At 46.9% G+C, this 27,779-nt stretch overlaps 1 protein-coding gene and 1 long non-coding RNA gene across 2 annotated transcripts; one reads left to right on the top strand and one right to left on the bottom strand.

Moving 5' to 3' along the window:
• The first annotated feature begins 153 nt into the window (after positions 1-153).
• Positions 154-23,490, top strand: LOC148653271 (uncharacterized). The gene is made up of 4 exons (XR_015941637.1): positions 154-3,558; positions 4,079-7,347; positions 21,404-21,586; positions 21,711-23,490. It is a non-coding gene; the product is annotated as an uncharacterized LOC148653271 (long non-coding RNA).
• On the bottom strand, positions 23,341-27,736 carry vcpkmt (valosin containing protein lysine (K) methyltransferase). The gene is made up of 5 exons (XM_088648066.1): positions 27,471-27,736; positions 26,013-26,126; positions 25,601-25,673; positions 24,485-24,604; positions 23,341-24,090 (listed from the first exon to the last, which is right to left on the bottom strand). The coding sequence occupies exons 1-5, from the start codon at positions 27,734-27,736 to the stop codon at positions 23,983-23,985; spliced, it is 681 nt and encodes a 226-aa protein (XP_088504192.1). The 3' UTR covers positions 23,341-23,982.
• Between the last annotated feature and the right edge of the window lie 43 nt (positions 27,737-27,779).

Below are 27,779 nucleotides of genomic sequence, written 5' to 3'. Positions count from 1 at the left end.
CTTACCGAATCGCCACACTGTGCTGCCGGGCAGGAAGATTAACAATCGCGTGCACTGTGGCACAAAGGCCTCTGTTCTTCTGCACAGAGTAGAGCAGGGTGCTGGGCGGAAGGCCAAGCATGCAGCCCAGGAGAATTGAGAAGTGCGGACAGGGCAGGGCCTGTGGAGTCTACTCTGGCTGAGCAGGCTTTTTCCCCCCTTCCTGCACAACACTGACCGCATGCGTACGTCACACTGACAAACATCTCCGAACAGCGGCCACTCAATAAGTACACAGCAAGGGCCCACCTCGCTAAACCACCAGCACATTTGCAGGTGTCTTCCCATGCCCACGCATGCAGTATACCGGCACCGTCTCTGAAACACACGTACTCTCTCTAGTCCACACAGACACTGCCACTGCAAGACAGAGCAGCAAGCACAGACAGGCCCAGGCATGGACAAAGGTACAGTGTTCACGCACAGTGTATCGTTCCAGGGCCTTGAGAGAAAAAAATACAGCTTTTTAAACAGCTTTATCCCCCTGTGTCTGACTTGTCGCTCACCAGTAGAATCACCCAGAGAGAGAGGATGTCAAGTCATGCCTTCCAGGAGTTCTCACGGTGAGCCTGTTTCTTTTTTTAATCTTGATTGCTCAATCCGAGCCATTTCCACTGAAACTGGAGGCGCAGAGTTATTTTCCAGCATGGACCTTTGGCACTTTGTACATGGTACTCAGTGAAGAACAGGAAAACAAACCACACTTAGTACTAGATTCTAGATCCAGAGCGGAGCAGAAGAAGTATCATGCACATCTGTGTTCAGCTCTGTATGACCTGGAAGATTCCTAGTCAGCAGAGGTGACCTCTGTTCTAGATTAGTGTTTAACCACAGAACCACACCAGTGTGCCAGTGAGTGTCAAGCAACAAGTCTATCTGCCGGTTTGCTACAATACTGACTCCTAGACACATTTGTTGAGCTCTTATCACAGTAAAATAAAGCACTATTGTCTAAAAGCATTTTGGATGATTGAAAAAAAAACCTGTCTGATAAAAAACAAAACTGTCCTTTATAACACCAACCCATCCCAGCACAGGAACCGCAAGACTGGTGCCCTGTCAGGAGACATACCAAGACACAGCCACTCTAAATTGAGGAGTTTCATAGGGATACGTTATAGCCTGCAATGTGGTCCCTTACTTCCAGCACCTTGCTGTCAGTGAGGTAGAAATGAAAGACCCTGTCCTGCGTAATATGCTGTACTGTGAAGTCTGCTGTGCCCATTGCTTGGAGGGATGCTCCAGGGACCATGAGAGCCCAGCTGTGTTGAAACTCTAGAGTTGTTTATATAATTGAAGAGTTTCTGCCTGAATCAGGTGTACTGTAACCCGGGCTCAGGTGTTGCAAGCCCTTGTTTAACCCTGCTATCAGCTGACTTGCGTAATCGTTGTTTCTGCTAGTGCACGTTCAGCATGATCAACTTTCCCTAACTTGGCATTCTCTGTTTTTTAGTCTGTCCTTATGAGATTTGCCCCCCAAACTGTCCCATGCTTTTGTAATGAGATTCGCCAGGTTTCCCTCTGTAGTTTTACACTGATGGCCGTGAGTGTGGGGGCTGATCTGAGCTGGTCCAGTCCCCTGACTTTTTTTGGGGGGGGGGGTTGTCTGCTGAAGTTAAAGAAACAAGGCTCAGGGGCCCACAGAGTGGCTCAGCTGGAAATGATGCTTGTCTCTATGCTCCACGCGGAGCGGGTTCGAGCCTGTGTCATGTCACCTGCTGACGGTGCCCAGGATTCCTCAAGAGGTGGCAAACTATTGGCCGCACGTCACGAAGGGCAGGGTGGGATTAGTTACCCAGGACTCCCCTTGGCTCTTGGCAAGCACAGCACCCCCTGTGGCTTCCCGTGGTGTTTTAAAGGAGGAGTGGCTCGAAGGTGGGCGGGGCTGGGGGCGGGGTCTGTCTCCACTTCTACACTCCCCCCTGTGTGAGGGGATTCCCTCTCAGCTGTGGGTGGGTGTAACAAAACAATGACAGAATATTCTAAATGGATGCAAGAGACAGCGTTCCTCCAGGAGGTAAGTAACACACCAGGTGGACTATTAATCACCTGTGGAGGAGATTATAACACAACTACTGTTGATTTAGGAGCAACAGGAGATTGACATCAGTCCATATTGGTGCTTATTCTGGTCCTGTTTACACTCAGTGACTGGGAGCAGTGAATCCTGTTCAAGAGTCCTGAAGGATGGCAGCTTGGTTGAGGCGATTTATTTCACCGCCAGGTCTGTGGGACCGAACCTGCACCCCTCAGGGCTCTTACTGCTCTTTAGCTTCAAGAAGCAGCCCAACCCCATCATACTACTCCACACTCCAGATTAGGCTATTACACAGCTTCTATTTGTCTGAACTTATTTTTCTGTCTGATATGCTTGCATGAGGTTTGATGACAGAGACAATGGTGACTACAGCAGACTCTAGCATTTGTGTGGCTCTGATCATGTAGTTGTGGAAGACTCTGAGATGACAGTTATCTCGAGAGTTTGCCCTGAGCTCTGAGTCTGAGTCTTTTGTGCACAGGCAGAAAGCCTGTAATGTTTCCATAATGTTCACCTTGTGAACTGGGCTGTAATCACTTGTAATAAGGATTATCATTAGATATGCCCAAGTGATTTCAGATGATTTTCATTGGTGTAATAAAAGCCCAGCCTCAGCTTTTATCTTCAAGAGACAGGCACTAATGAGAAAGACACATTTTAATTCATTGAACAGTCAGGTTACTTTCATAATATTTATGTACTGAAAGCTGAATACTTTTTATAATTAAGAAGATAATAACTAAAGGGTACAGTGAATGTATGTAGAATTTTAGTCTTGTCTTCTTTTTAATCGGCAGTGAAATCTGTTATACTCTTACCGGAATTCCATTTTGTTCAGACAAATGTGTGGAATTTAAATTAACCCTAAAAAAAAATACATGACCATTACATGGTTATTGCTGAGCAGCCATCGTTTATAAAGTTTTAGACCCCTAATTTATAAGTTAATCAATAAGTTAATAAATGTAATTAATATTATTAATATTAATTATTAATATTATTAATATATTAATACGTTTATAAAGTTTAAAACTCCTAATAATAGCATTCTGTTGTGTTTTGCATTACTACCTAATAATACTTCATATACCAATATCGTTCACATATACTGAAGAAGTTCATAAGTGTGGTGTGAATTAGTATATTAATTGTTGAATGTGAAGTATTGATGATAATATTATGGTATCAGGTGTAATATTAAATTTCACAGTGATATGAAAAAATCCCTGGATGTTATTAGTGTTTATTGAAGAGAGTTCTTTTATACCGAACGTCCTCAGCCTGTGTTCAGGAGCTGCCAAAGCACTCTGTGTTTGTTTTCCCCATTTCCATGGTAACCGCTTGACAGCAGCACTACAGCGAATGACTTCATTTTCAGTTGAGGAGATACAGTAGATCTGAACCAATCCAGAATAATTTCCACTCATGGGCAGCAGAGTACCCCAAGTGTCTTCAAGGCAAACGAACAACCTCATGAATTGGTGAGCAATCAGTTCGTCAAGAGGGTTTATTTTGTGCAAAATAAGGAAGCAGAGATTTTACCAGACGCCAAGAGGTTCAACCGCATCACTCCATTCCTGGCTTAACTGCATAGGCTACCTGTCAGTTTTTGTCTCCCGTTTGTTTTCCTCGCCTGCTGAGGTTTAAACTGACTTGCTGACCCCCTCTGTTCTAGTCCTGGAATTAGATTCTGTGATTGTGCACTACTGCTAGCTCCTATGCCCAAGGGAATCGTATTCTGGGAATAGTTTCACCTCTATATTGTGCACTTACTCTGGAGCTCTCTGCCAGCTGCTGTTTCTGCCTGTTATTCCACCATTTCTCTTTCTGCTGCCCTGTCACGGCATGACAAAACGGTTCTGTATGTGGCTCAGTTTAGTGCATCATGGCATGACTCCCAGTAGCTTTCACTAATGATCTAAACTTGCACTGCATTTATTGCAACCTTGCGTTCTGGCTCTCATCCCTGTATTGATTGCTCTGCTCTCTTCTGCTTCAAAGGTGCCAGGCATGCTTGCACTGTTACTGCAAGAGTGTGCACCAAATAAGGGTGCTCCTGTCCTGTCCTAAAATGCTATCCTTATTCAACTGAAAAAGCTTCAGCAATTGTCAGCTGATTAAGACCAGCTCTGGGGTTCAGACATTAAGGTAAGAAACATACCCGCTTGTCTGAAAAGGCCAAATCCAGGAAGGACCCCTCCTACTCTTGCTTCCTTTGAAAAAGGAAAAATAAACTTTTAATGGAACATGATGAAATTAATTGTCTGATGGGAACTCTTAATGTTCCATAATGAAAAGCCATGCAAGATGTTTTAACTTTATTTTTGCTTCATCAAAAGATTTAGAAATATAGCCTGGAGGTAGACGTTTCTGAATAAAACCAAACCTCTCCTAGTTGGTTCACTGACACCTGCTGACCTCTGACCTCTTTAAATCCCAGGCCTGTAACGTGGCGCTGTGCTCAGAACTAACCACAGTAAACGTCTTCAAACGACAGTACCCACTGAGAATTACAGTAGTACAGCTGAAACAATCAAGCTTTCTAGCTCTCGTGTTTTAGCGGGGAGCGTGCAGTCACCTGGAATTGAACACTTTCCCGTGGATAGTCCCTGCAGTACATGTACTCCCTGAACCTGCAGCTGACTGCGACACACACACTGTTCTCCAGCACAGTTAAGGAGGATGAGCGTACAGCTGCTGGAAAGGGGAGGGCTCCTAAAGACGCATAGAGACCATTGTTATTAAAGTAAAACACAATCTGATCCAAAGACACTCACTGCTGTTCCTACGGAGAGAAACACTTCTCTTCTTTTGAGACTCAATCCCCCATTTGGTACCCCCCCAACCATTCCTCGCTGTCCGCTGTGGAGTGTCTCCACCCCTCAGGGCTTACAGCAGGGAATAACGCCCCTTGTATCAGTTTACCATGCTTTACCAGGGTGAAATCACAGCACTGTCTACTAAAGCACAGGTATCGATAGGGGTAAAAGGCGGAGGGTTATAGGCAATCATGATACCCGCCACAAGCTATAACACAGTAAATACCTGATATAAATGTAAGAAAAATGAAAACAAACTCTGCATACTCTCCACAGTCAACATTTATAAGAGATAAGCAGCCACTATATTGCTTTGCAGCTGTGATTTTAGACCAAGCCATTAACTTTCCAGTTAGATCCATTTGTTAAGCTGCCTGTGCTCTTCTGAGCGTCTTTGTTGAGAGCAGAGTAGAGAGTCTTGACTGTCCTGTTAGACCTCGGAGATTGTGCTCTATGCTGTTGTTTTAGCTGTGGCCTAAGTACTCATATAAAGGCTCCTGCAAAAAGATCCTGCAGAATTCAAATATCCTTTAGAACGATCACAGGGAAGAATCTGTGGAACTCTGTAACAAGGGTTTCCCACAGGATATTTCAGGGATTTTGCCCCCCAAGATTTTGCAGGAATTCAGAATGCTTTCTTCATGTGTTTTGCTCCGGGGCTTGGAATCGCAGCAATTATTTTGTGACCTTATTTTAATATTTCTAACCTTTGATCAGAGATAGGCTCTACTAGTGAAGTGTGGGGTGGGTTGCTCCAATATTGATTCATTTCGGATCTCCTTCCTTCCTGTGGTGGTGCTGCTGCAGGTAGCAGGGTTAGTCTCGGTGAGCTCCTGAGGCCCTTCGCCCTGGGCCCTGGGCTCTGGGCTGTGCCATGTGGGACACCCCACAGAGCTGTGTCTGCTGGGCTGCACTCCGGCTGGCATTCCTACCTTATCTGAGGCTCAAGGTCATGTGCTGAGAACAGCAAACAAGCGAGGACAGGAAGGAGCAGCGGGTGGTGTGATTGCAGTAAGACCTGAGAAGCCATGGGCACTTATACCCAAGACTGAGATCAGGAAGATCAGTAAGATCAGGACGCCATAGCAGCAGAAGGGTTGGTTTGATGGGATCCGAGATTGTAAGGGTATTGTTTGACTCTGCATTGTGAGGCCAAAGTTCATTAAGCCACAGTTAGATTCAAGCAGCTCTCTCAGAATGCGGCCCGTCTTTTAGCTCACCTGCTCTCGTCTTAGCTTTGGAGCTGTGAGAGAGCTGGGGGTCTTCGCCTTGTTTACCTGTGTAAGTGGCACGTTTCCGAGGCCGAGCAGCGCTGAGTTTTCACAGGCTGTGTCCAGACGGGGAGAGGAGAACACTGTGAGATGTGTCCCATGAAGCCGGCAGTGTCAGGAGGCCTTACAATGTTTACAGCCCGAGCAGCAGTCCCAGTGCCCTCGTATAGATTTGTCACGGCGCGCGCTCTTGATTAGATCGAACAGGCGCTTTGTCGCCTGTCCTGACACACTTTCTAAAAGCTTCCTCTGCTGCAACGCCTACAGAGTCACACCGCGCCTTGATGAAAATGCTGCTGTTGGCTCATCTGAGGAGAGGGATGGGGGTTTTATGAAGGCCTGCCACTTATCCTGCAATGGATTTTAATTAAGAAATGGGCCGCCTCTGAAAGGCCTTCCCTCAGTGTAAAAATGAAAATGTGAAATGCAGTATGTCTTTTCTGCCAGGTCTTTGCTGAATGCACTGTCAGCACTGGTTTGCAATGTGCTCAGGAGAAATTAGGTGGCTCAGTATTGCTCACATTGGGATTAATGACTCTTGGCACCTTCTGACGCCAGTGTGCCATTCCTTTCCGATTCTTCGAACAGAAAGACTGTAAACACACCTGCGCTGTCCTTTCCTCCTTTGTAACTTTCCAGAGGTGTTTTGGAGTTGCAGAGCCAATACATTACTCTGTAGCGTAATGTGACTGCTAATGCTCTGGGAACATTAGAACCCCCCCAGACTAAATACATTCATTTTTACCTTATCCTTATCCTGCCTACCATCAAAGCTGTACAATCTGCTGTTACACGGGGGAGTGTGATTCGAAGAAAGCGCAGACTTTCCTGAAATCTCGGTCTCCTACAGAAACAGGGCTGTGACACAGCGACACAGGGGAGAAAGACGAAGCTGTGATGTCCGCACACAAAAAGAAACAAAGTTTTTTTTTTTTGACGCAGCGGTTCCCTGACGTGTTCTTCTTTTGCCGTATCGATCACCTGAAATCGCCCCCCACTGCGAGGAAGCGAGGGGAGTTCTGCTGAAGCAGCGGGTGGGCAATGCGAGCAGGCCAGCCAGCGAGTCGTTCATGTTGAGACGCGGACGCGTGCTACGGAGGCGGGGCTTTGCTGCAGATGCGTTTCCCAGGCGGAACAGCTAAAGAAACAGTCCCGTCGACAAGGTGCTGACCTCTGAAAGGTGAGAGAGGCTGGGGGGGGTTGGGTTCCCTGTGACGCAGGGGACTGATCGGAACTTAATACCGGGCAGTCATCAGGTTTCTGCCTTCCTAGGGTGTCATCAGCCTGGGACCGAAACTCCGCCAGTATGAAGAAACCCCACCCTGAGTCTTCATGTAAGAGCTTCTGTTTCTGTGGTTTAACCCTTGTTACTGGCATGAACAGTTTCACTCTGATTGGGTTTTTGCATAATTTTACTCTGGGTCTTTAGTTTCTATAATTTGCAATTATAAGGGAAGGAACTGGAACATCAAAAGGGAAACCCCAGCATCAGGGAAACAGAGAAGGGATCGCTGCGAGGCAGAAGAGGGCCTGGGAAACAGGGCGGTCAGCACAATGTGTGTTTCTGTGCCTGTGCATGTTGTGAGGATGCCCATGTAAACATTGTATTAGATCTCTGCTCCCTGTGTGCTTCCTGTGAGCCCTTTCTATGTTTTGAATGGGGGTTTTACCCTACATTCAGACTGATTAACCCCTCCCTGATTTACGTGAAAGGGATGCGATGACACCAGGCATTATTTAGAGAGCACTTACTAAGAGACTGATGACTGTGTAATCCTGATGAGGACACTGGTGTGAGTCTGTGTCACCGGGTTGTGGTCAGTTCAGTGAGCTGAAACCTGACGCCACACATGACGAAGCAAGTGGACACTGAGGTCTCACACGGCAGCTCCTCGTGCTTGAGCCCCTCTGACCAGACACAAGCATCGGATTTCGGTACCGTCCAGCCCGTGTGTCCAGACTGGACGCCATAACGTCATGCAGGAGGAGCTCGGCTGCTGCTCAGGGGCAGAATGAGGGAGTGTAGGTGTGGAAATGTAACCCCCTTGAAACCTGGATGCTGTAGAATTCTCCTGAGATGGACCATGAGAATATAAGCAAGGTTACAAAGGGAAGGAGACTGTTTGCCCTAGCTATGCCTTTCTTTTTGTAGTCAGTAGGAACTGATGATAGGATTTCAACCGGCCATTTTTTTTGGAGAAAATTCAGAGTATCGGCATTTTGAGGAGGCTTGTTCAATACTCCCACCACCCTTGGTGTAAACAGTGTCTCGTGTCTGCACCGCAGGATGTACTGTGGGGTTGACGCTGGGATTGACACTGCAGGGGCACTGGATTCTGACAACTTGTGGACCTTGTAAAAGAGAAAAAACGTGAGAAATTCCTGCTAGAAAAGTGCTCTCAAGCCTCACTGAGAAAGAATGTGGAGTCACCTGGCAGGTTCCAGCCCTGGAATCAGGACTTGCTTACACTGAGGGAGGGGGGTGGTGGTTTATATTCCATGTATGCGATAAATACACACACGCAGTGTGCCAGTATATGAACATAAGAAAGCCCAAACACTGTGAAGCACTGCTCACCATTTCCACCTCTGACATTAGCTTCTCAGTTCATTTGTCATATGCACAAGTGCTATATGCAAATGATTGATGTTGGAGACAAATCTAGAAAAACATCCAATGAAAATAACTTCCGCAGTAAGGCTGAGGTCTTTGCATTCTTTAGACATTAAGCTTTTTATATATATCTGCCAAAGGACTCCCAGGTCACATCCTAGTCAGAAAGCAGCTGCATGAAGTGAGATTTGCAGCTGTAAAGCATGCAGCACGACCGTAAATTTCAGATTCTGCACTGTCCACACCGGGCAAATTAATTCACTAAAGGCTGCACATGAATCAAGGACACGAAAAGACAACAACATTGTGGCATGTATCCAAGTTAAATAATAATCATCAATATCATCATAACAGCTGTAGCCAGTCAGGGAATACAGCACATGTACGAATGAAAAGCTTCAGAGAAACCTGACAGGCAGGGAGCTCTAGAGGCAGAAGGCTCAGAAAAGCCATTCAGGCTGTACAGTATGTGTTTTCCCTGTGCTCATGTGGGTTTGCATCTGGGGGCCCTGGTTGTCTCCCACAGCCCAATGACATACAGGTAGGTTAACTGGCTTCTGTGAAAACTGGCCCTGGTGTGAGTGAGTGTGTGTTTTACTGGGATGGACTGGTGTATCCTGCCTTGACCAGGGGTAAGCTCCAGCCGCCCCCAACTGTGATCCGGTATTGGATAAGGGGGTTAGAAAATAGTTGGATGGACAGTCTTACACATGGAGCAGCAGGTGCTGAGCACAGCCTTAGGCACTTTGCTAAATGTTTTGAGACTGAGCAGTGATACCCTAATGAGACCTCAATAGCTGTGAGGGGAAACTATGACAAATTCATCCATAACATTTACCTATGTAACTGCCTTTTAAGAAATGGGTGCTCAGGGGGAAAACAAAGACTCCAGACATTAGAGCGCATTTCTTTTAGAATATGTTGTATGAGCACACAGAGAGACGTTAACGGATGTCCAAACACGTCGTAACGACAAGTCAGTTATGAATGAACAGCGCCCAGCAAAATCCAGCATCCGGGACACAGGCCGGGCACGCACAAACGCGTTCGCTCTCACGGCACAAATCTAAGAACAGACTCGTTGATCCTCTGGTTGTATTTGTATTTGTAAATTTTCATACATTTAATAAAAATGATGGGCCTCGGGGAATCAGACTGGTAGGCGATCGAAACTTTGGCAAGGACGAAAAACCGCCGCAAAAGCAGCAGAGAGAACAGGCGTGAAGATGTCGCGTTGAAAGTAAAGCAACGTTTCAATAGGCATCGCTCTTTGTTCCAGCAGCGCACGGACGAGAGGCAGCGGCCGTGCTGGAGACGAAAGCGCGCAGTCGGGGAACGAGAGAGGCGCGGAAGGGCCGCTATAATCATGACCTCCGTTCGCACAGGGAATATGAGCGCCTTCTATCTGGGCGTCGATTTAGACTAAACAGATTCGAGTGCAAGGCAACTCAGTTATCTTTTATTCCCAGAGCTATTAACCTGCTTAATTCAAACAATCGATGGCATATTTTACTTGTTTTGTTTTGTTTTGTTTTTAATCTCTTTCTCTTTTTCATCTTTCCCTCTTTCTCTTACTTGTGAATTTATTTTAATGCAGCGCGTGTTGTGTTGTGTTGTGTTGTGTCCGTGACCTGCCGGCAAATTAAAATGTTTTCGTCTGGGACAATGAAAAGAAGTGACTAATTCGGGGTTGTGAAGGGGCAACGCCCCTGCTCCTCTGCCACGTCATGCTCCGTCAGCAAAAGTTTTAAGTCATACACCGACTTTATGTAACATGTAAATCAGATGCCTTTAATGCTCAAATAAAGGTGTATGTTTCTCTAAAAAGTGGAGAGAGACGCCATGATTCCCACATCGCAGCCTTCAGCTATCAGGGTTGCTAATGCACCTAATATACATACACATAAACCAGCGACCTGTGTCAGCTTGCCTATGGTATTGCAGACAGCTGGTGGTGGCAGGGGGTCTAAGTGGAAATGAAGAGGAGGTGCATTTAAGACCAAGTTTCCCCACCTCTTTACGCAAAGAGTTGTGGGGGTCTGGAACAATCTCCACCGTTATCTTTTTGATATGGATTTCCTGGTAGGCTTGAATGAACAACTGGAATCTGATGCTCCAATCAAAATGCTACCGTCAAACTAGCTGAATGGGCTGAATGGCTTCCACTTCCTTGGAACTGTTCTGACGTTCCTGTGCTCTAAAATGGTCCACCTGGCACATTCCTCGATGCCTGAAAGCAGAGTCAGCAGCCCCTCCTGGTATCCTCATTGTTTACTGAAGAAACACACTGCGCGTGGGTTGGTGTCGGGGCAGACAGCTCTCCGCTGTTGCAGTCGAGCAGGACTCTGCTGGGAGGCTCAGCAGCCCTGCGTCTGGGGGCAGTGACCTGGTGGGCCGTGTTCATCCCCACAGGGGCCCCGGGCATGAGCAATGTGAGTGGGAACCTGTTTACAAAATTCCAGAGCATCTCCTCTCTCCTCACAAGTGCTGTGTCAGGGATATGGCACGGGTCCACCCCATGGCACTCTCGAGCCCTGATTATTTCACACCCACCTACTAGGAGCTGGCTGTGTCACCGAGTGCGTGGAACTGGATCGGTGACGAACGGTAGCTCGGTGTGTTGATGTGGAGTATGCAGGAAGGAGCTTTCTCTCAAATGCTTTTATTGTCTTTTCTTTCCCCGGCAGCCCCGATGGTGTGAGCTCACATCAGTTGTGTATTTACTCACATTTACAGGGGGTGTATAATTTCAGGCAGGGCATTTAGCCTGAGGAGAAAATGTGGGTTGAATGTGTCGTGTCTGGAGAGACAATGAGCTGTGTTGTTTCGGCGAATGTGTGCTTGTGTGTCAGAGCACAGAGCTGCATGTACAGAACGCTGGCTAATTGTGCTTTTCTGGACCTCGTGTTGTCAACTGAAGTAGAATGTGCTTTTTGGGCTGTTTGCATTAAAGTGATTCTGTTTCAGATATGAAGAAGAAACAGTGTGTTTATTCTAGCTCATGTATGTGCACTCATCAGCTGTCCCTTTGCCCTTCAGACCCTGTGTTAAAGCAGCCGAGCTTACTAAAGCCCAGCGAAATAAGAGTGGATAACATCATGGAGCAAAGAAGTGTGAGAAACAATGATGACATAGAGACAGTGCATCACCAAGGTTTGCAAAATCACAGGGAAGGTGGGGAAACACTTTCTCCTATAGGCTCTTTTGTTGTGAGCATCTGCTCTCAAAGATGACAAGACTAAGCTCTCAGAGCTCACATAGTCCTCAGGGGAGATGGCTGGAGACTCAGGCCTCTGGTTAAGGGAGAGCAGACCGCCTCTCCCCAGCTCACATGCAGAGACCCTTAGTCAGAATGACAGGGCGCACCCAGGGAAACAAGAACTGAAACAAACCGAAGGGCAGGCTGACTGATCCCACTGATTACTCAGGGACTCCCCCTATCAAGACTCCAGTTAGGGTGTAATTTGAGATCAGAGAGACAATCCCAAGCCGGTCAGCCTTTATCTAATTAACGTGCTTTTGTGCCACATGAAGAGCTAGGCCAAGGCTTTTCTGCTAGTCTCCTGCTCAGCCAGCTCCCCTCTCCCCTTCCCTGGTCCCTCTCCTCTCTGCCTCCACCTGAGTGATGACAGACGAGCCTAAGAGAAGCACTGCAGCCTCTCCTGAGGAAGCCGTGAGCGGACGAGCTCAGGCCTGGGAGCTGTGAGACACGTTCCCCAACGGTCTGGCCTGCAGACCCAGAGAGTGACTTTAATATCCAGTCAGCATGTATCTGTTCGTTATTAGGCCCTGCTCTCTGACTCACTGGAGCTGAACCAGCCCTGCCGTGCTGCAACTATGAGAAGAGGCAACAGCCAGATACTGTCTTATTAAATAAGAACAGCTGAGCGGTTTAATCCTATGTCAAAACTATAAATAACACAGCACCTAATTGCCTTTTTATAGGCTGATACTGTCATGCATATTAATTCAGGAAGAATTTGTTAATCTAGAATTTTAACGTTTACTTGCTCCTTTTTTCAGAGGAAAGTGTCTCTTCTCAGTATCATGTCATGGATTTTCGTGCGTGAAGAACATGATTTGCACAGTCTTTCATAGCAAGGCAAGGCTGAAGAAGAGAAACGGGCTCTGTGCTTGTTCTGAGAGCGCACACAGCCTGTGTGTCTCTCGGCATCGTGTCCTCGTGTTCTTCGGGCCGCTGAAGGCAAAGACATCGGGCAGGGCGGCTCAGGGCCGAGACGTGAGCACAGGGCAGGCAAAGATGGGGATGGGGGGAACTCTGCCATTAATACAGAGAACCAGGCTGACGTATCGGCAGCCCATGTGTGAACCGGGCATCTGCTCCGCTCGGTCTCCTCCGTTTGAAGAGGCGAGTGGGACTCCCTGTGAAGTCAAGGCCCGGGACAGGAAGCAGCTCGGAGTGTGTGCTGCAGTGTGACACACACAAGCCCTTCCCAGCCGGCCTGCTTGTCTCGTTTGTCATCCTTCATTTATTTGTGTTCCGCACGAATTAAACTGATGACACATTGTTTCCGAGTTCAAAAGGACAGCAGGGCGTCAAAAAGAGAAACAGAATGAATAAAAAACGAGAAACGTCAGTAAAGGACAGAGCCATTGATAAAGATTAGCCGGAGCTCTCATCTACAGTAATGCGGTCAGCTTTGAGACATATTGCCTATTTTTCAAGGAAGGGGGATTGTCCGTTTATATCTATGTGTGCGGGGGTGTGTGGGGGTTGAGATCTGCTTCTGCGTGGGGTTATGTGAGGGGGATGGCATGGATGGACGTGAACTAGGCAAGCTAGTTTTGAAAGCAGTGGCAGTTCGAGCAGCCGCGGGTCTGTTTTCACTGCGGTGTGGAAGGCCCTTGCAGTGAGCAGAGATACAACAGGTGCTCGGAGCACATCTGACCTTTGATTTGTTGCCTGCAGACCCCTCAGGGAAGGAGTGTAGCCCACGTGTGTCACGACGGGGCCCCCTGCCAGCAATCCCGTTAGTTACTCCCACAGGGGGGGCTGTAGTCTTGATGACAAGGCTACTGCTGTGGAAAACCACGAAGTCATAACAGTTTTGAGTGTGAGGAGGGCTCTCTCTCCCTTACAGCTAGCATGAAACTAACCCGTTGTGCTCCACTGTGTGAGAAACGCCTGACGCAGGAGGGGGAATAGACACAATATCTCGCAGCTACGTTTCCGGTGTGTCTGGGGATCTTGCTGTCTTACACCTGAAGTGTAGTATCAGCAAGAATGTTTCAGATAAAGCCCATGAGAAAAAGGAATACAAGCCTACCCATGAATACATCTGTTCTTCACATGTAGAATAAATTACATTGTTCCTTTTCTAGAACAATCTCCCAATGCCAGTGAGTGGTTTATCAAGGTGGCTTCCAAGCCGCAGTCATTAGGAGGATCGTAGTGTTCCACACCTCAGTATACACCCAGTGGGCCACCTGCTTTCTTCATCACACTGTGAGCCTCACAGTGCCTCCAGCAGAGCTGACAGCAGCTGGAGGAGCACTGCAGTCACACAGGCAACTATAATAATAATAATAATAATAATTCCTTACACTTATATAGCACTTTTCTGGACACTCCACTCCAAGCTGTTTACAGGTAATGGGGATCCCCTCCACCACCACCAGTGTGCAGCCCCACCTGGATGATGTGACAGCAGCCAGAGTGCACCAGTGCGCTCCCAACACATCAGCTATCAGTGGGGAGGAGAACAGAGTGATGAAACCAGTTCAGAGATGGGGATTATTAGGAGGCCATTACTGGTAAATGCCAGAGGGAAATTTGGCCAGGACACCGGGGTAACACCAATATTCTTTGAGAGAAATGCCCTGGGATTTGTAATGATCATAGAGGGTCAAGACCTCAGTTTTTACGACTCATCTAAAGAACGTTGCGTGTTTCAGAAGGTAGCCAGTTGTGAGTTGCAGGGCGATACAGCTACAAGATACAACTCATAACAGGCAAAGGCCAGGGGGAAATTTGATCAGGACACTGGGGTAGCACCCCTGCTCTTTTCAAGAAACTCGCTGGCATTTATAATGACCACAGAGGGTCAGGACCTCCGTTTTTACTTCTCATCCAAAGGACGGCTCCTTTTTACCGTATAGTGTCCCCGCCACTACACTGGGGCATTAGGACCCACACAGGCTGCAGGGTTATATTATTGATCTATTGATCTATATTATTGAACTACTGATCCCAAGGGGGCGACCCTTGCACACCAGGCTGGCAATAACCTGTTCAACGGAAGACTGTCCTGCCCTGGAGGTGTTTGGCTGAACGCGTACCGTTGCCTGGGGAATCCCAGCTGCAGCTGGCTGCCTGGAGGAAGGAGTAAAATCAGCTTTGTGTAGGCAGGCTTTCAGTCGAAACTGGGCCTACTTGTTTGCGCGTATTGTAAAGCCTAGCCACAGGCAGGTGAGCTTGGGATGTGTGTTTCGGTTCCCTTTCTGCAGCTGCAGTCCAGTAGGAGTAGGAGGGACACGTGAGTTAACTTGTTTCCCAGTCTGTTGCAGGCAGTCAAGGTTTTTCTTGATGTTACAATGATGATTTTTGTTATGTTGATCTGCAGTGCATGAAGAAGACTTGGCTTCGGTCTCACTTGGCTTCTGGTGTTTTAACCAGCAGCCATATCACCCTGCAACTCACAACTGGAACCCACTGAAGCTAAGGAGGTTTGAGCCTGGACAGTACCTGGATGGGAGACCTCCTGGGAAAAACTAAGGTTGCTGCTGGAAGAGGTGTTAGTGGAGCCAGCAGGGGGCGCTCACCCTGCGGTCCATGTGGGTCCTAATGCCCCAGTATAGTGACGGGGACACTATACTGTAAACAGGCGCTGTCCTTCGGATGAGACGTAAAACCGAGGTCCTGACTCTCTGTGGTCATTAAAAATCCCAGGGCGTTTCTCGAAAAGAGTAGGGGTGTAACCCCGGCATCCTGGCCAAATTTCCCATTGGCCCTTACCAATCATGGCATCCTAATAATCCCCATCTCTGAACTGGCTTCATTACTCTGCTCTCCTCCCCACTGATAGCTGGTGTGTGGTGAGTTTTCTGGTGCACTATGGCTGCCGTCGCATCATCCAGGTGGGGCTGCACATTGGTGGTGGTGGAGGGGATCCCTATTACTTGTAAAGCGCTTTGAGTGGAATGTCCAGAAAAGCGCTATATAAGTGTAAGAAATTATTAATTATTATTATTAAGGGGCTGGCGACATCGCTGTGGAAAGGCCTGTGAGAGAGCACCAACAACAGGGCTTTCCTTCAGAGACGAGAGCTTGCATGTGTTTCTATGGATGTGTTGAGGTCTGTCTGTCTGTGGATTGCTTCTTGGTGTCTGTGTGAGTGCTCCCAGCTGCCTGCATGCCCACAGTACCACATGAGAAGAATATGCTTGTTGCAGCCAAAATTGACTGCAACACAGGAAGACCAAGAGTTCCTATCAGTGTCACCAATCTGTAGCTGAGTTTGCATCATCGACTTGCTGACAGTTCCTGTGTCTCATGTAAGAAGTCAAGATGCTTTGTAATCCAGTTCGTTGATGCAGTTCATCCTGGACTCCAGCAATTGTTAAAATTGAAAAGGATAATATCCCCATGCTCTGGTCACTTTGTCCAAAGGAACACACAATACACACACGTTCGTCGTCTCAGCTGCAGCTCATCAAACAGTGACTCAGTGCCTGACTCACTGACCCCGTGACAGTCACTTTTAGAACTTTTGTACTACTCTGCCTGATCACTGACCAGGCTTGGCCATCTCTGGGCTCCTGCTCACAGAGCTTTTTCTGCCTCATGTTTTTGTTCGAGAGCAAAAAAAAAAAGTTATCTGCCCAAAGGGAGTCTTAAATTAATAGCCTGAAAGATTTATGTTACATTGAGGTATTTACTTACTAACAAAAACAGGTGTAAACTTAGCAAGGTGGTAAATTTTTCAGGAATATTGGCCTTAGTCCCTGCGTGCTGAAAGCCCCAGGATCTGCGGTCCTGCTGCTGGACACAGACTGGAGGTCAGAGGTCAGTCGCAGTCACAGACTCGGAAACCGAAGGCGAATTCCTGGCGTTTCTTCTGGTGTGGCTGCAAAGGGCTGTGTGGACGAGAGAGCTGTGTGTGAGGTGCTCTCTGTCCCCAGCCCGCCGTGGCAGTAGGTCTCAAATGCCCGTGCCGATTCAAGTTGCATTCGTGAAGAAGCTCTGATCATTCCTGTTCTTGCCGTCTGGCCTCAGTTGGCTTGCTGTTAACGACGCAGCCCTGTTGAGGACCGCTGAGCACTGAGCGGCTCTCTCTGGCCTGTCAAACTGACTGCTTCCGTCCCTCTTATTTATTTTCCTCTTACTCGTTTGCCTTCTTCCTTAACACCCCTGTTCACATCCACAAGGCTTTAATAATTTTATGAGGAATTTTGACATTCCGGTTTTATTTATGCTGTATATAAATGTAGTTAGACGATGAGAAAGTTTTAGCTGTTTTTAAAACTGAAGATGCTTGGAAAATACACCCCTCTCAATTCTGCAAACGCCAAAGGCCCAGTCCTTTATGCAGGACTGGGCAGCTTCAGGGACTCATTGCTCATTGCTCTTCCAGCGTGTGGGCCCTTTGGGTAAGCTGGATGAGATATTTAGACGGGTTTGGTGAGTCCTCTGTTTGCCATGAGAGTGCTGATGTAATCTTTCAAGGCGATTGTGCAGCAGCGTTCGATGAGATCTCCTCCACCCATTTAGTCTGGGACGAAGTTAAGAAAGGGAGTTTTGAGAAGAAACATTTTCTTTGTCTGACATCTTGATAAAGCTTTGTTTCAAATGACGGTCAGCTGCTGTTTTGACAAAAGCAGCCTTACCACCCTGCTGATCTTGTCAGATTTCAGAGGCTCAGCAGGGCTGGGCTAGGCAGTACTGGGATGGAAAGACATGCTGTTGAAAGAGGACAAACAGGTCATGATCTGCTCTCTTCATTTTCAAAACAAATCCTCCTGGAGCCTTCCTATCCCATGGCTGTTCGTTAAGATTAGGGATGTTAACCCCAGTGTCCTGAGCTTGCACAATCTGCCCTCCTTAAAGTTCCTTAATTCTGTTGGTGAAGCAATTTCTCATTTCTTCACCTGATCGCCCAGGTGGGTGCTGCTCTTCAGTGCTCTTCAGACAGAACTCAAGTGGGAATCCATCCGTGATGTTGTTGATTTTGGACGCCCTGCTGTTTCCTCTGGTAAGCCCGTGGGAAACGGGAAGAGATTTACCCAAGACACTCTGGGGGGACTTTTCCCTGCTGCAGGGCTCTCACCATCCACAGAGCCAGTTCCTTTGCCACCTAGCCACCCCTGTCTGCCATGCTGCCTGTCTCTGCAATAATGTTTCAAGTCCTTCATAGTAAAAGACACTAACCTAGAGTGGTAATGTATTGGAAATCAGACCAATAGTAAAGAAAACAATATTTACATTTTTGTTTTGAGGTATTAGGAGAATCTAATATTTGGATGTTGAAAATACACACATTACTATTGTACTATGTACTACTGCGTACTGTTGGGCTACATAGTAATGATCATATGGCTTCTTCAGCGGGGTGCTAAAATCAGTCTAATTCCCTTTCCTCCCAGGGCCTTATGTGTATTTACACAGCACAGCCCAGTGGCGGGAGGGGTGTGTCTGCCAGCCCTCAGCCTTGGGATTTGGGTGTGCAAATTCATGCAAATGCTTCAGTTTGTGATGTCGTCCTTCTTAACTTGAAGAGTCCTTTCATCCTTCCCCCTGGTGAAAGGAAGCTCTGATCAAGCGGTCTGTGCTGCAGGCCGGGCCCTGAGAGTCTGTGTGGCAGGGTGAGCAGTGAGATCTAGACGCTGTGGCCTTTTCAACAGAGCGACGCTGGTGACGTCTGCAGGACAATTGTTGGTTCTCTTTCCATGTTTCTCACGTTGTAAGTTAATACTAGTGGCGCAAGTCAGGAAAACGGCACGCAAAATAAAACACACTAACACCTACGTAACATAAGAAAGCTTACAGAGAAGAGGAGGCCACAATGGTAGATAGTAGCCAATGGAAAAAGACTGTTCCTGAAAGAATTCGGGCCATTGGCTTCAATGGCTTGGCTTGGTGGCTTGTTCCATTTCCCTCAGCCCTTGGGGTGAAGACTGGGCTCCTGTTCTCGGCTTTAAATGCACTTCCATGCGGTTTCCTCCTGGGAAGACCGCGGGGTTGACTTTGTCAGTGTCCTTTGGGATTTTGGATATTTGCCTCGGGTCTCTCCTACGCATGGGTCGCAGGTGCCGTCTCAAACAGGAGCAATGTCCATGCAGAGAGCGATGCCCAGCTCCCTGCCGAGACCCTGACCCTGCCCGACTGTCTAGAAAGGAGATAATCCCTCAGGTTGCCCCACAGAGCCCACTCAAGGTTTTATACAGAATGTACCTTATTGAAGCTCCATAAGGAAATGCAGTGGCCTACAGCAGTCTTGGAGAACACTGCCCGAGCACGTACAAGAGAGGATGGAATGATGACACTGGGCAGCCGCCTCATGCACTAGCGAGGTGTTCAGATGCCTGATCAAATCAAGTCTATCTGGAGTAGAGGGCAAGCTGACAGAGAGAAAGGGAGCCAGTGAAGAGAGACATGAGAAGGCATCCGTTTCTCTGTAGAGATACACCCCCCCTTCTCCCCTGCCCGTGTCCCCAGAGCACAGGGCAGGAGTCGGCCCGGTGCAGAGTCGGCGTGCGAGCGTGTGTCATGACTGCGACAGCTGTGTCTTGCTGTGCCTGATGTAACAGATCAGGCAGTCAGTGCCAAGAAGGGGGGGGGGGGCACAAAGAGGACTCAGCGCTGCAGGCTGTGCTGGGACAGAGCCCCAATCACAGTGCTAGTCCAACACATGCCATCTGAACGCAAATTCTCCGATACAATCTAGAGATGGACTTTCAGATCAAATCACCGTCTTCTACAAAGTCGTCGATGTGTGCATGTATTAATGCGGAGCTCTAATCGTTTAATCTCTTAAATGGAAGCCCTCCGCAAAGCACTTCGGATTAGATTAGCCTGAGTCGCCTGTTTCTGTTTGACTGAAGTTTCCCACAGCCTGGATGTAGAAAGCTGAGAGAGCCTCCGTTTGGGCTCCATGTACGAAACGTGTACGACTGCACAGTGTGAGAGAAGGGGTTTGTGAGTGAGGCCAGTGCAGGACGTGGCTGGCTGGGAGGTTCAGGCGCCCGGGTGGAGACTAAGCGCCCCCCTCTGTGAGTGGGTGTATCGTGTGCTGGAGTCGCAGCAGGGGCATCTCTGGGGGCTTTGCGCAATGAAACCGGGCTCTGCGCTCTCTCTTGAAGGATGAGGCCACATCTTTCTCCTAAATGCACTAGAGGCCCGCATTGGTTTCTATGGTGATGACAAAGCAGGAAAATATCGTGGTATGGAAACACGATAATAATATAAACATGCAAATAACTGTACCAAGTGAGAGACAGATGTATTATAACTTTGTATTTTTTCATGTTTTTGTTAAAAAACAAAACTTGTGTTATATCTGTTTTAGGAGATGATGGGGTGTCTTTTTAAGGGCATCTTAACACAGTGCTGTTAAAGCTCACAGTGATGTTAGGCTGTGACTGTCCTATTAAACCTTCTTGTGCAATCCCCTGCAATGATGGTACACACTTCACCAGACAAGGCGAGCTGCAGAGATTACTGGAGGAATGACGCAGGTCGTGAATATATATTCGAGTGCATAGTCAGACTCAAAGCCACATCCTGCCTGTGTGTCAGGCCTGGTGGCGACAGGGGCCCTGTATGAGACACAGGGCTCACAGCTCAGCATAGTGCAGAAACTCCACTCGCTGGGCGTGAGATCATCACTCTCGAATTAGGCGCTGTTTCTAACTTCACCAGGCCCAGTTTGAACTTCAGCACTCGTGTCACACATTCTCCTGGGAAGGAACATGCAAGTTGAAATTTGTAAATAAAAGTGAGCCGTTGGCAATAACCCCCTCATTTACATTCACATTTCAAAATATTTAAATAAAGCACCAAATGTGCCTTTTTTGTTAACCTGTTATAGTAAAAGACAGTTATGCAAAATGAGTCACTTATTCTATGTAGGCTGAAAGTGCAGTACAGCTGCTTCCTCTCTATAGATTGGGAAACAGGGTCTGGCCTCTTTAAGGCCTAATAACTGAAGGGAGGAAGTGGCAGCTTCTCCTGACAACGGTTAACGGGGAAGTCAAAGGTAATGTAGAACAATTCCCATCAAACTCAAATCTTTGTTTAACATACTCTACTGACATGAACATATTTGTACACATTTGCTATACATAAAGCCAAGTTGTGTTGCATTATATTTACATGTTTCTGTTTCACAGAATCTGATTCTAATGAAACATGAAAATACTCATTAAAAATATATATTTTAAGGTGTTACCCTTTACCGTGTGAACTGCCTTGCCTCATTATTTAAACACTTAGCTCCATCTGTTGGCCACTTGCAGTAAGTGTAATCCATGTTATATATAATCCACTTGTATGAACTTTTAACGGTTGTAGGTCATTGTGGAGTATCCTATTTTGTATCGCTATTTACTCTCTAACATACTCTATTTCAAATGTTCAGAGTGAAAGAAGTGATTTCTCATGCAGGTGTCTTCTGTCACAATGAGTCCACCTGGGGAATCTCACAAAAAGAAGGAAGAGACATGGGTGAGCAGCAGGGATGACTCCCTCTCTCTCTAAAGGACAGAGCTGGTGTCCGGTGGTGAAGTCACTGACCCAGGAGCCAGGGTCCGAGAGTGACAGATGTCCTGTCCCAGCCTGAGGGACAGAGTGAGTCTCTGGAATAATAGCATCTTCTTGTTCTAAATGTTTGTAAATCTGTGACTGTTTGCAAATTATTGACCTGGCAATACTGTCATTAACCGTCCGCCTCTTCTGCCCTCTTTATTGACAGGCCCTGCGCTGTCCACAGCACCCCCACAACTATCCGAACCCTCCTCCTCTTCCTGGAGGGGTTCAGCAGCAGATCCGTGTCAAAGCAATTAGGCCAAAACAAATCCTCTCTACAGCAACCTGGGAATTGTAATGGTGCCTACTGCTGTGAACTTAATCACCCAATTTGCCAAGAGAAAATATAGAGACAGGCAGGAGGCAATTAACTCAAATAAGCCATTGTTTCCATTTATAGATAAAACTACAGATGCCAATTAATCTTTCTAGTCCAACCCACCCTCTTCCTCTGCTCTAGTCACTGAAGGGCCCCATGGGAACTTAACCACAATGGTAAAAAAAGTCACCTAAAGGTCAGGACCTGAGGAAGCTGACTGTAATTGCCCTAAACTGCTATTAGACGCTATTAGGTCACTGACAGGCCTCGGTAGGTGGACTCCATGCAGTTGCATTTAAAATTGAGCACAGAAGGCACTTCCTTAAGCTGTGTGAGTATAAAACAAGTAGCCCAGCTTGCTGGTCGAAATGGCCGGAGGAAATCCTTTGATCGGCCTTCTACTGCCCTCTCGGCTAGCTCTGTCAAACGGCCTCCTCTAGCTGGGAGCTGTTCGTTGGCAGTAGGGAAGCAGGAGGCCCAGCTCTCGGCCACTCGCAGCTGACGGGAGCCAAGACTGGGGGCTGTATCGGCGCAGTGGAAACGGAATTCGCGTGTTGGAACCGCTGAGTGACGAGGCAGCTGACTCAACCTCACACGGACAGGCTTACTCTCCTTACACACTCAACAAACTCCCACGGCCCACTACTCACCCTGCACTTTCATGCACAGAGGAAAACGAGTCAGCATCTATGTGTTAGCCCCCTCGATGGCTGCAGCCCTTTGACCAAAGGTGACAAATCTTTGTTCCTGTTAGGATTTAGAAACCATTTTAAGATTACATCCGCACTGGCCCTGTCTCTTACCCTATAACCCATTGAAAGGCAGTTTTACCACACATGTAACATTATAAGTGTTTCCTGAGCCTGTTCACACTCCTCACAGCAGCCCCAGATAAAGGCAGGAGAGGTGAGATGCCCAATTGCATTTTTGCTTTTTTTTTTAAGAGGCTGAAATTTTAAATATCATCCCCAGCCTTGCAAGACTCTCGATGATAAATGAATGGGAAAACCTTGCCTTTGGCTTGTCTGAGTGAAGGTGACACAAAGGGTTGTTTTGAAGAATGCTTTTCTGTTTAATGCCACAGCCAAGTTAGCTGTAAAAAGGTTCCTTAGCCTCTTGACTCATAAGAGCGAGAGCAGGCAGGATGGTTTCTTCTATTATTTTAAATTACTTTTTCCCTAAGGGTAGTACAATATTGTCTTCCATCCAGTGGCCAAGTTTCCACACCATCTCTGTATACTTCCTTTTCTAGGTCTAAAAGCGGCCTTAAACTATCCCCAGCTTCCTGTTTTTATCCTGTTCTGGGTTGGTCACATGATGCAGACTTCTCACCCACAGAATTCTGGGAAGTGTAGTCCTCCCAGAATTTGCCAGAATTGAAGAAACTGGATATGAAAGGATAGAAAGAATGGATAGAAAGTTGTTATGGGGCGTCCTTCCACAGCCAAAAGTAGTAAGGAATTATGACCACAATCTGTTGTTTTTTTTTTAATCAAAGTAAATATTTTCAGTCAACTTTTTTTGTGGCAAGAGCGTGAAATTGTTTTCAGAAAGCTATTATTAAACCAATCCACTTACAATGTATAGTTGGTCTGTAAATAGTGGGAATTAAATATGGTTATATTTATTTTTGCAATCTCATGGATTTCTGTCTTGCGACATCGATTAGCCTGGACCTAAATTCCATGCTAGCTCGCATCTCTCTCGCTCTCCAGCCCGAACTGGCGACTTAACTGATCTCCTCGCCGTTTCAGAAATTCTATTTTACCCTCTTGGAAGAGCCAGCGATGCAGCATTTTTAAAAAACATTTATTGACGGTAAAGAACAAAAAAAATACTTGTTCACTCGATCTTGAGAATTTGGACGCACATCATTTTCATTTCCAGCCCACATTCTACACGGCAGCCCACTGGGAATAACACCCTTTTCCGAAGCAGACAAGACCACAGGCCTCTAGCGATGGAAGAGCCCCACTCTCTGCAGGGGGCGGGTTTTAGAAGTAAGCATCTCAAGACAGTTCCACGCTGTACGCCTTCACGACACTCCTGGCCTGTCCTTACACAGCCCACTCAATGGCCCTGGTGGCGTCTCCCCGCAGACAGCACCCAGGCCCCAGCATTAAGAGGCTCGGGAGCGGAGGAGCAGGATGTGGATGTCCTCACTGCTGTACTCCGGGTCCTGCTTTTCCAGTGGGATCTCCTCGGCCTCAAAGTCCTGCAGCAGCAGCTGTTCAGCACAGGGACGGAAAAAGACCGGAGAAGGCGGTCAGGAGCCAGTTTCGTTATCCAAAAGACACGTGACGACCCACTGCACTGGAAGTGGATAGCAAAAAAAAGAAGACGCCGCCACCATATTAAATAAGAACTCCACTGGACCCAAACACCCACTGACTATCACCGGCCCAGTCAAGAGGGGGCTAGGGCTTCGGCTGCTGGTAAAACTGGTGCCCCATCGCAGACAGCTTCTCAAGTAACGGACAGCTTCACGGCAGTTCACACCTCTCGAGGACCAGAAGAAACTCATGGTGGCTGAAGACCAGGCCCAAAAGCCAGGATATCCCTGTATGAAACCTGCAGAGTGGGGAGTGGGGAGGGCGTGGGTGGACGGGAGGGTTGCTCACCTCGAAGAAGCGCTTCTCCACTTCAGGGTTCTTGCCCATGGTCCTCTGTTCATAGCAGCAGAGGACGCCTGTCTGCGGCCCAGCCAGGTCTCTCAGGGTCTTCACTAGTGGCTCCACAGACTGTGGGTGTAAAGGCATGCAGGTTTCCAACAGGAAGAAAACGGCACATTGTAACAGTACACAGTCTCCTTTCCACCCTCACTTACTTACTAAGCCAGCAGCCATACAACCCTGCAACTCACAACTGGCAACCCACTGAAGCTCAAGCAGGTGTGAGCCTGGTCAGTACCTGGAGGGGAGACCTCCTGGGAAAAACTAAGGTTGCTGCTGGAAGAGGTGTTAGTGGGGCCAGCAGGGGGCGCTCACCCTGCGGTCCATGTGGGTCCTAATGCCCCAGTATAGTGACGGGGACACTATACTGTAAACAGGCGCCGTCCTTCGGATGAGATGTAAAACCAAGGTCCTGACTCTCTGTGGTCATTAAAAATCCCAGGGCGTTTCTCGAAAAGAGTCGGGGTGTAACCCTGGCATCCTGGCCAAATTTCCCATTTGCCCTTACCAATCATGGCTTCCTAATAATCCCCATCTCTGAATTGGCTTTATTACTCTCTACACTCCTCCCCACTAATAGCTGATGTGTGGTGAGTGTTCTGGCGCACTATGGCTGCCTTCGCATCATCCAGGTGGGGCTGCACATTGGTGGTGGTGGAGGGGATCCCCATTACCTGTAAAGCGCTTTGAGTGGAGTGTCCAGAAAAGCGCTATATAAGTGTAAGCAATTATTAATTATTATTATTATAAGGTGCAGGTCTTTGATTTCTACTGTTGTAGCTCCTTCTTCACAGATTCTGATGAGCTGCTCAAGAGTTCGCTATGTTCGCCATCACGAGTCAAATTCCTTTGTGTAGTACTTTTATTTTAGCGATGTTTGGAAAACCTGGCACAGCATTACACTTATTTACTGGAGGAATGCAGAAAATGATGCCAAGGCGATGCATTCTTTGATAAATAGTGAATGTCTGTGATAACGCCAGTAAAAGGTTTTTGTTCTTATTTTAATATATTGTATATTCAATACCAGGTCTGGAACAAAATGTAACATTGCAAATGTCCTACCTGCTCATAGTAGATGCAGTCAGCCATCAGCAGGAAGTCAGGTGGAGGCAAAAACTCTGTCACATCTCCTCCCCTTCACACGAAAGTGAAAAACAACTGTAAGGAAAACTGCACCCTTTCACGCCCTGAAAACAGCCGATACTCGTACAGATTTTGCAACACTTTCACATAATAAAATATACAGACTTAACTTTGTTGTGCTGATTAACTTACTTTTTAATGTCTGTTGACAAAGAAAACAAGCCAACTCCCTGTTATCTCTCTGCAACTCAAAATAAATCTCTCCCACCAACCAAAACGTATATCATCCCATTTATAATTATGTTGGTGCAATGCCTTGTTGTTACTTGTTACTTAATGCATGGCACTTCATTCTTTAGAAACAAGCGTTCAATGGAAATGCTGTACAAACCATTTCAGTACCTTGGCTTTGACAGACCCAGTGCGGACGAGAGGCAGGTGGTCCCTGATGTTTAATTCCAGCAGGGGCTGTAGGTCTTCCAGATCCGTCACAGTGACACGGGCTCTGCAGGAAAAAGAGCAACAGTTATTAGCAACTGTACCGTCTTTACCCCTTTCTAAACACTACACAACACGCTACAATAACGTGCCTCATCCATTATAATTGTCTGTGTAAATTATGTTACACACAGACACATAATTATTCACCAGGGCTGGTAACGAGACGAGCTTTCAGCTGGGAGCGGAGGACCCAGCTCCAGGGGGAGCAAAGTCAGATGAAAATGACCAAAGACTCACGCAGCTCCGTAAAAAAGGACTTGACATGTTTGTGCCACATTTTATTTTGCACTAGGATTTTGAAGCGAGTTGTGAGGCGTGTGTAACCCCATGCAAGTGAAGCGATGACTCAACTCTGTCCCGACCTCTACCACTGACTCACACTGATGTTTTCTTCTCTTCTCACACTTCTTGTTTGACTTGTTTTTTTTAAGTTGTATGTTATTTAACATGGTGTTGTTGCTGCTGCTGCTGCTCTGCGTTTACATTTTAGTGTAAAGATGTATTATAATATACTGTATCATATGATACATACGCGTGTTTTGTACACGGCTACTATTCTGTAATAATACTGTTCTGTACAGTTCATATGCTCTACCAATAAAGTTCCTGGAGTTTGTATTTAAATGTCATGTGATTACGATGGCATGTTTTACCCCAAGACCGGGAACTCTGCTGTTCCCACCACGCAAGGGGACAGACAGACCTGTCTGAAAGGCGGTTGGGTACAAATTTACAGCACGTTGGAGAAAAAAAAAACTGCACTGAGGAACGCTCTTGATCATCCTGACATCTGGTGTCAGGATACAGACATATTTCAAATATTTAGCATTAGTACTGCTAAACCGTGAAACACGTTTGTGCGTAATACTATATTATACATAATATTATAAACATAATAAGTTTAACTTCATCTAGTCTAGTCACAATAGAAGTCTAAAAAATAACATTTAAACCTTAAACGAATGATTAAATATGTTATTTACCTGCTGAATATAATTACCACGATACGTTCTGACTTCTCTTTTGCTATTTCTACTAATACATTAACAGTTATGCAAAAGTAAGCATGCACGAGAGAATAACAAGTAGTTCATATCTAATTCAAATTAAAATAAAAAGACGGGGTGCGAACATCGCTTTAAAAAAAAACAGGTTCTGGAAGAAAACTCCCATGCATTAAAAATAATGCTCAACGCAGCGGTGGTTTTTAACCAAGGTTCAGCATATTCCGTGTGGATATGTTTAAAAGATAAACTGTAAGTGCAAGATTTTCCACCACCTCGCTTCATAGCTCCCTCTTTACCCTATGCTAAAAAAAAAATCAGTTAAAGACGTGTATATTATTCACCCCAGCGTTGCAGCCATTAGACCCACGACTCCGGTCCCCGCTCCCAACTCCAAGACTGTTTTGTTTGCCCATGTGTTGATCCCCTCGGAGGGCTGATAAAACTGCTCGGTTTCGAGGTATTTCGCAAGCACGATGGCCGCGTCCCAAACCACACACCCAACATCTCCCTTACTGCACTGCTTTATACGCAAGCAGGACCCGTCTCGCTTCTCAATCTCTCTCATAAAATAGCTTTCACCCTCAAGGTCTTCCGAGGGCGACGCCATCTTGTGTAATAAGTGACTGATGTACACGGGTCTCCGTGGCCAG

Source organism: Lepisosteus platostomus, chromosome 10, assembly GCF_059453375.1.
Source record: "Lepisosteus platostomus isolate fLepPlt1 chromosome 10, fLepPlt1.hap1, whole genome shotgun sequence".
Classification (NCBI taxonomy): Eukaryota; Metazoa; Chordata; class Actinopteri; order Semionotiformes; family Lepisosteidae; genus Lepisosteus; species Lepisosteus platostomus.
This window is presented reverse-complemented; position numbering and strand designations above follow the sequence as displayed.

Coding starts and splice junctions, on each gene's coding strand:
- vcpkmt (XM_088648066.1), bottom strand. CDS start 27,736: ATGGCGTCGCCCTCGGAAGACCTTGAGGGTGAAAGCTATTTTATGAGA. Junction 26,127..27,470: donor CTAATGGCTGCAACGCTGGG/GTGAATAATATA, acceptor TTTTTCCTGCAG/AGCCCGTGTCACTGTGACGG. Junction 24,605..25,600: donor ACTGCATCTACTATGAGCAG/GTAGGACATTTG, acceptor TTACACCCACAG/TCTGTGGAGCCACTAGTGAA.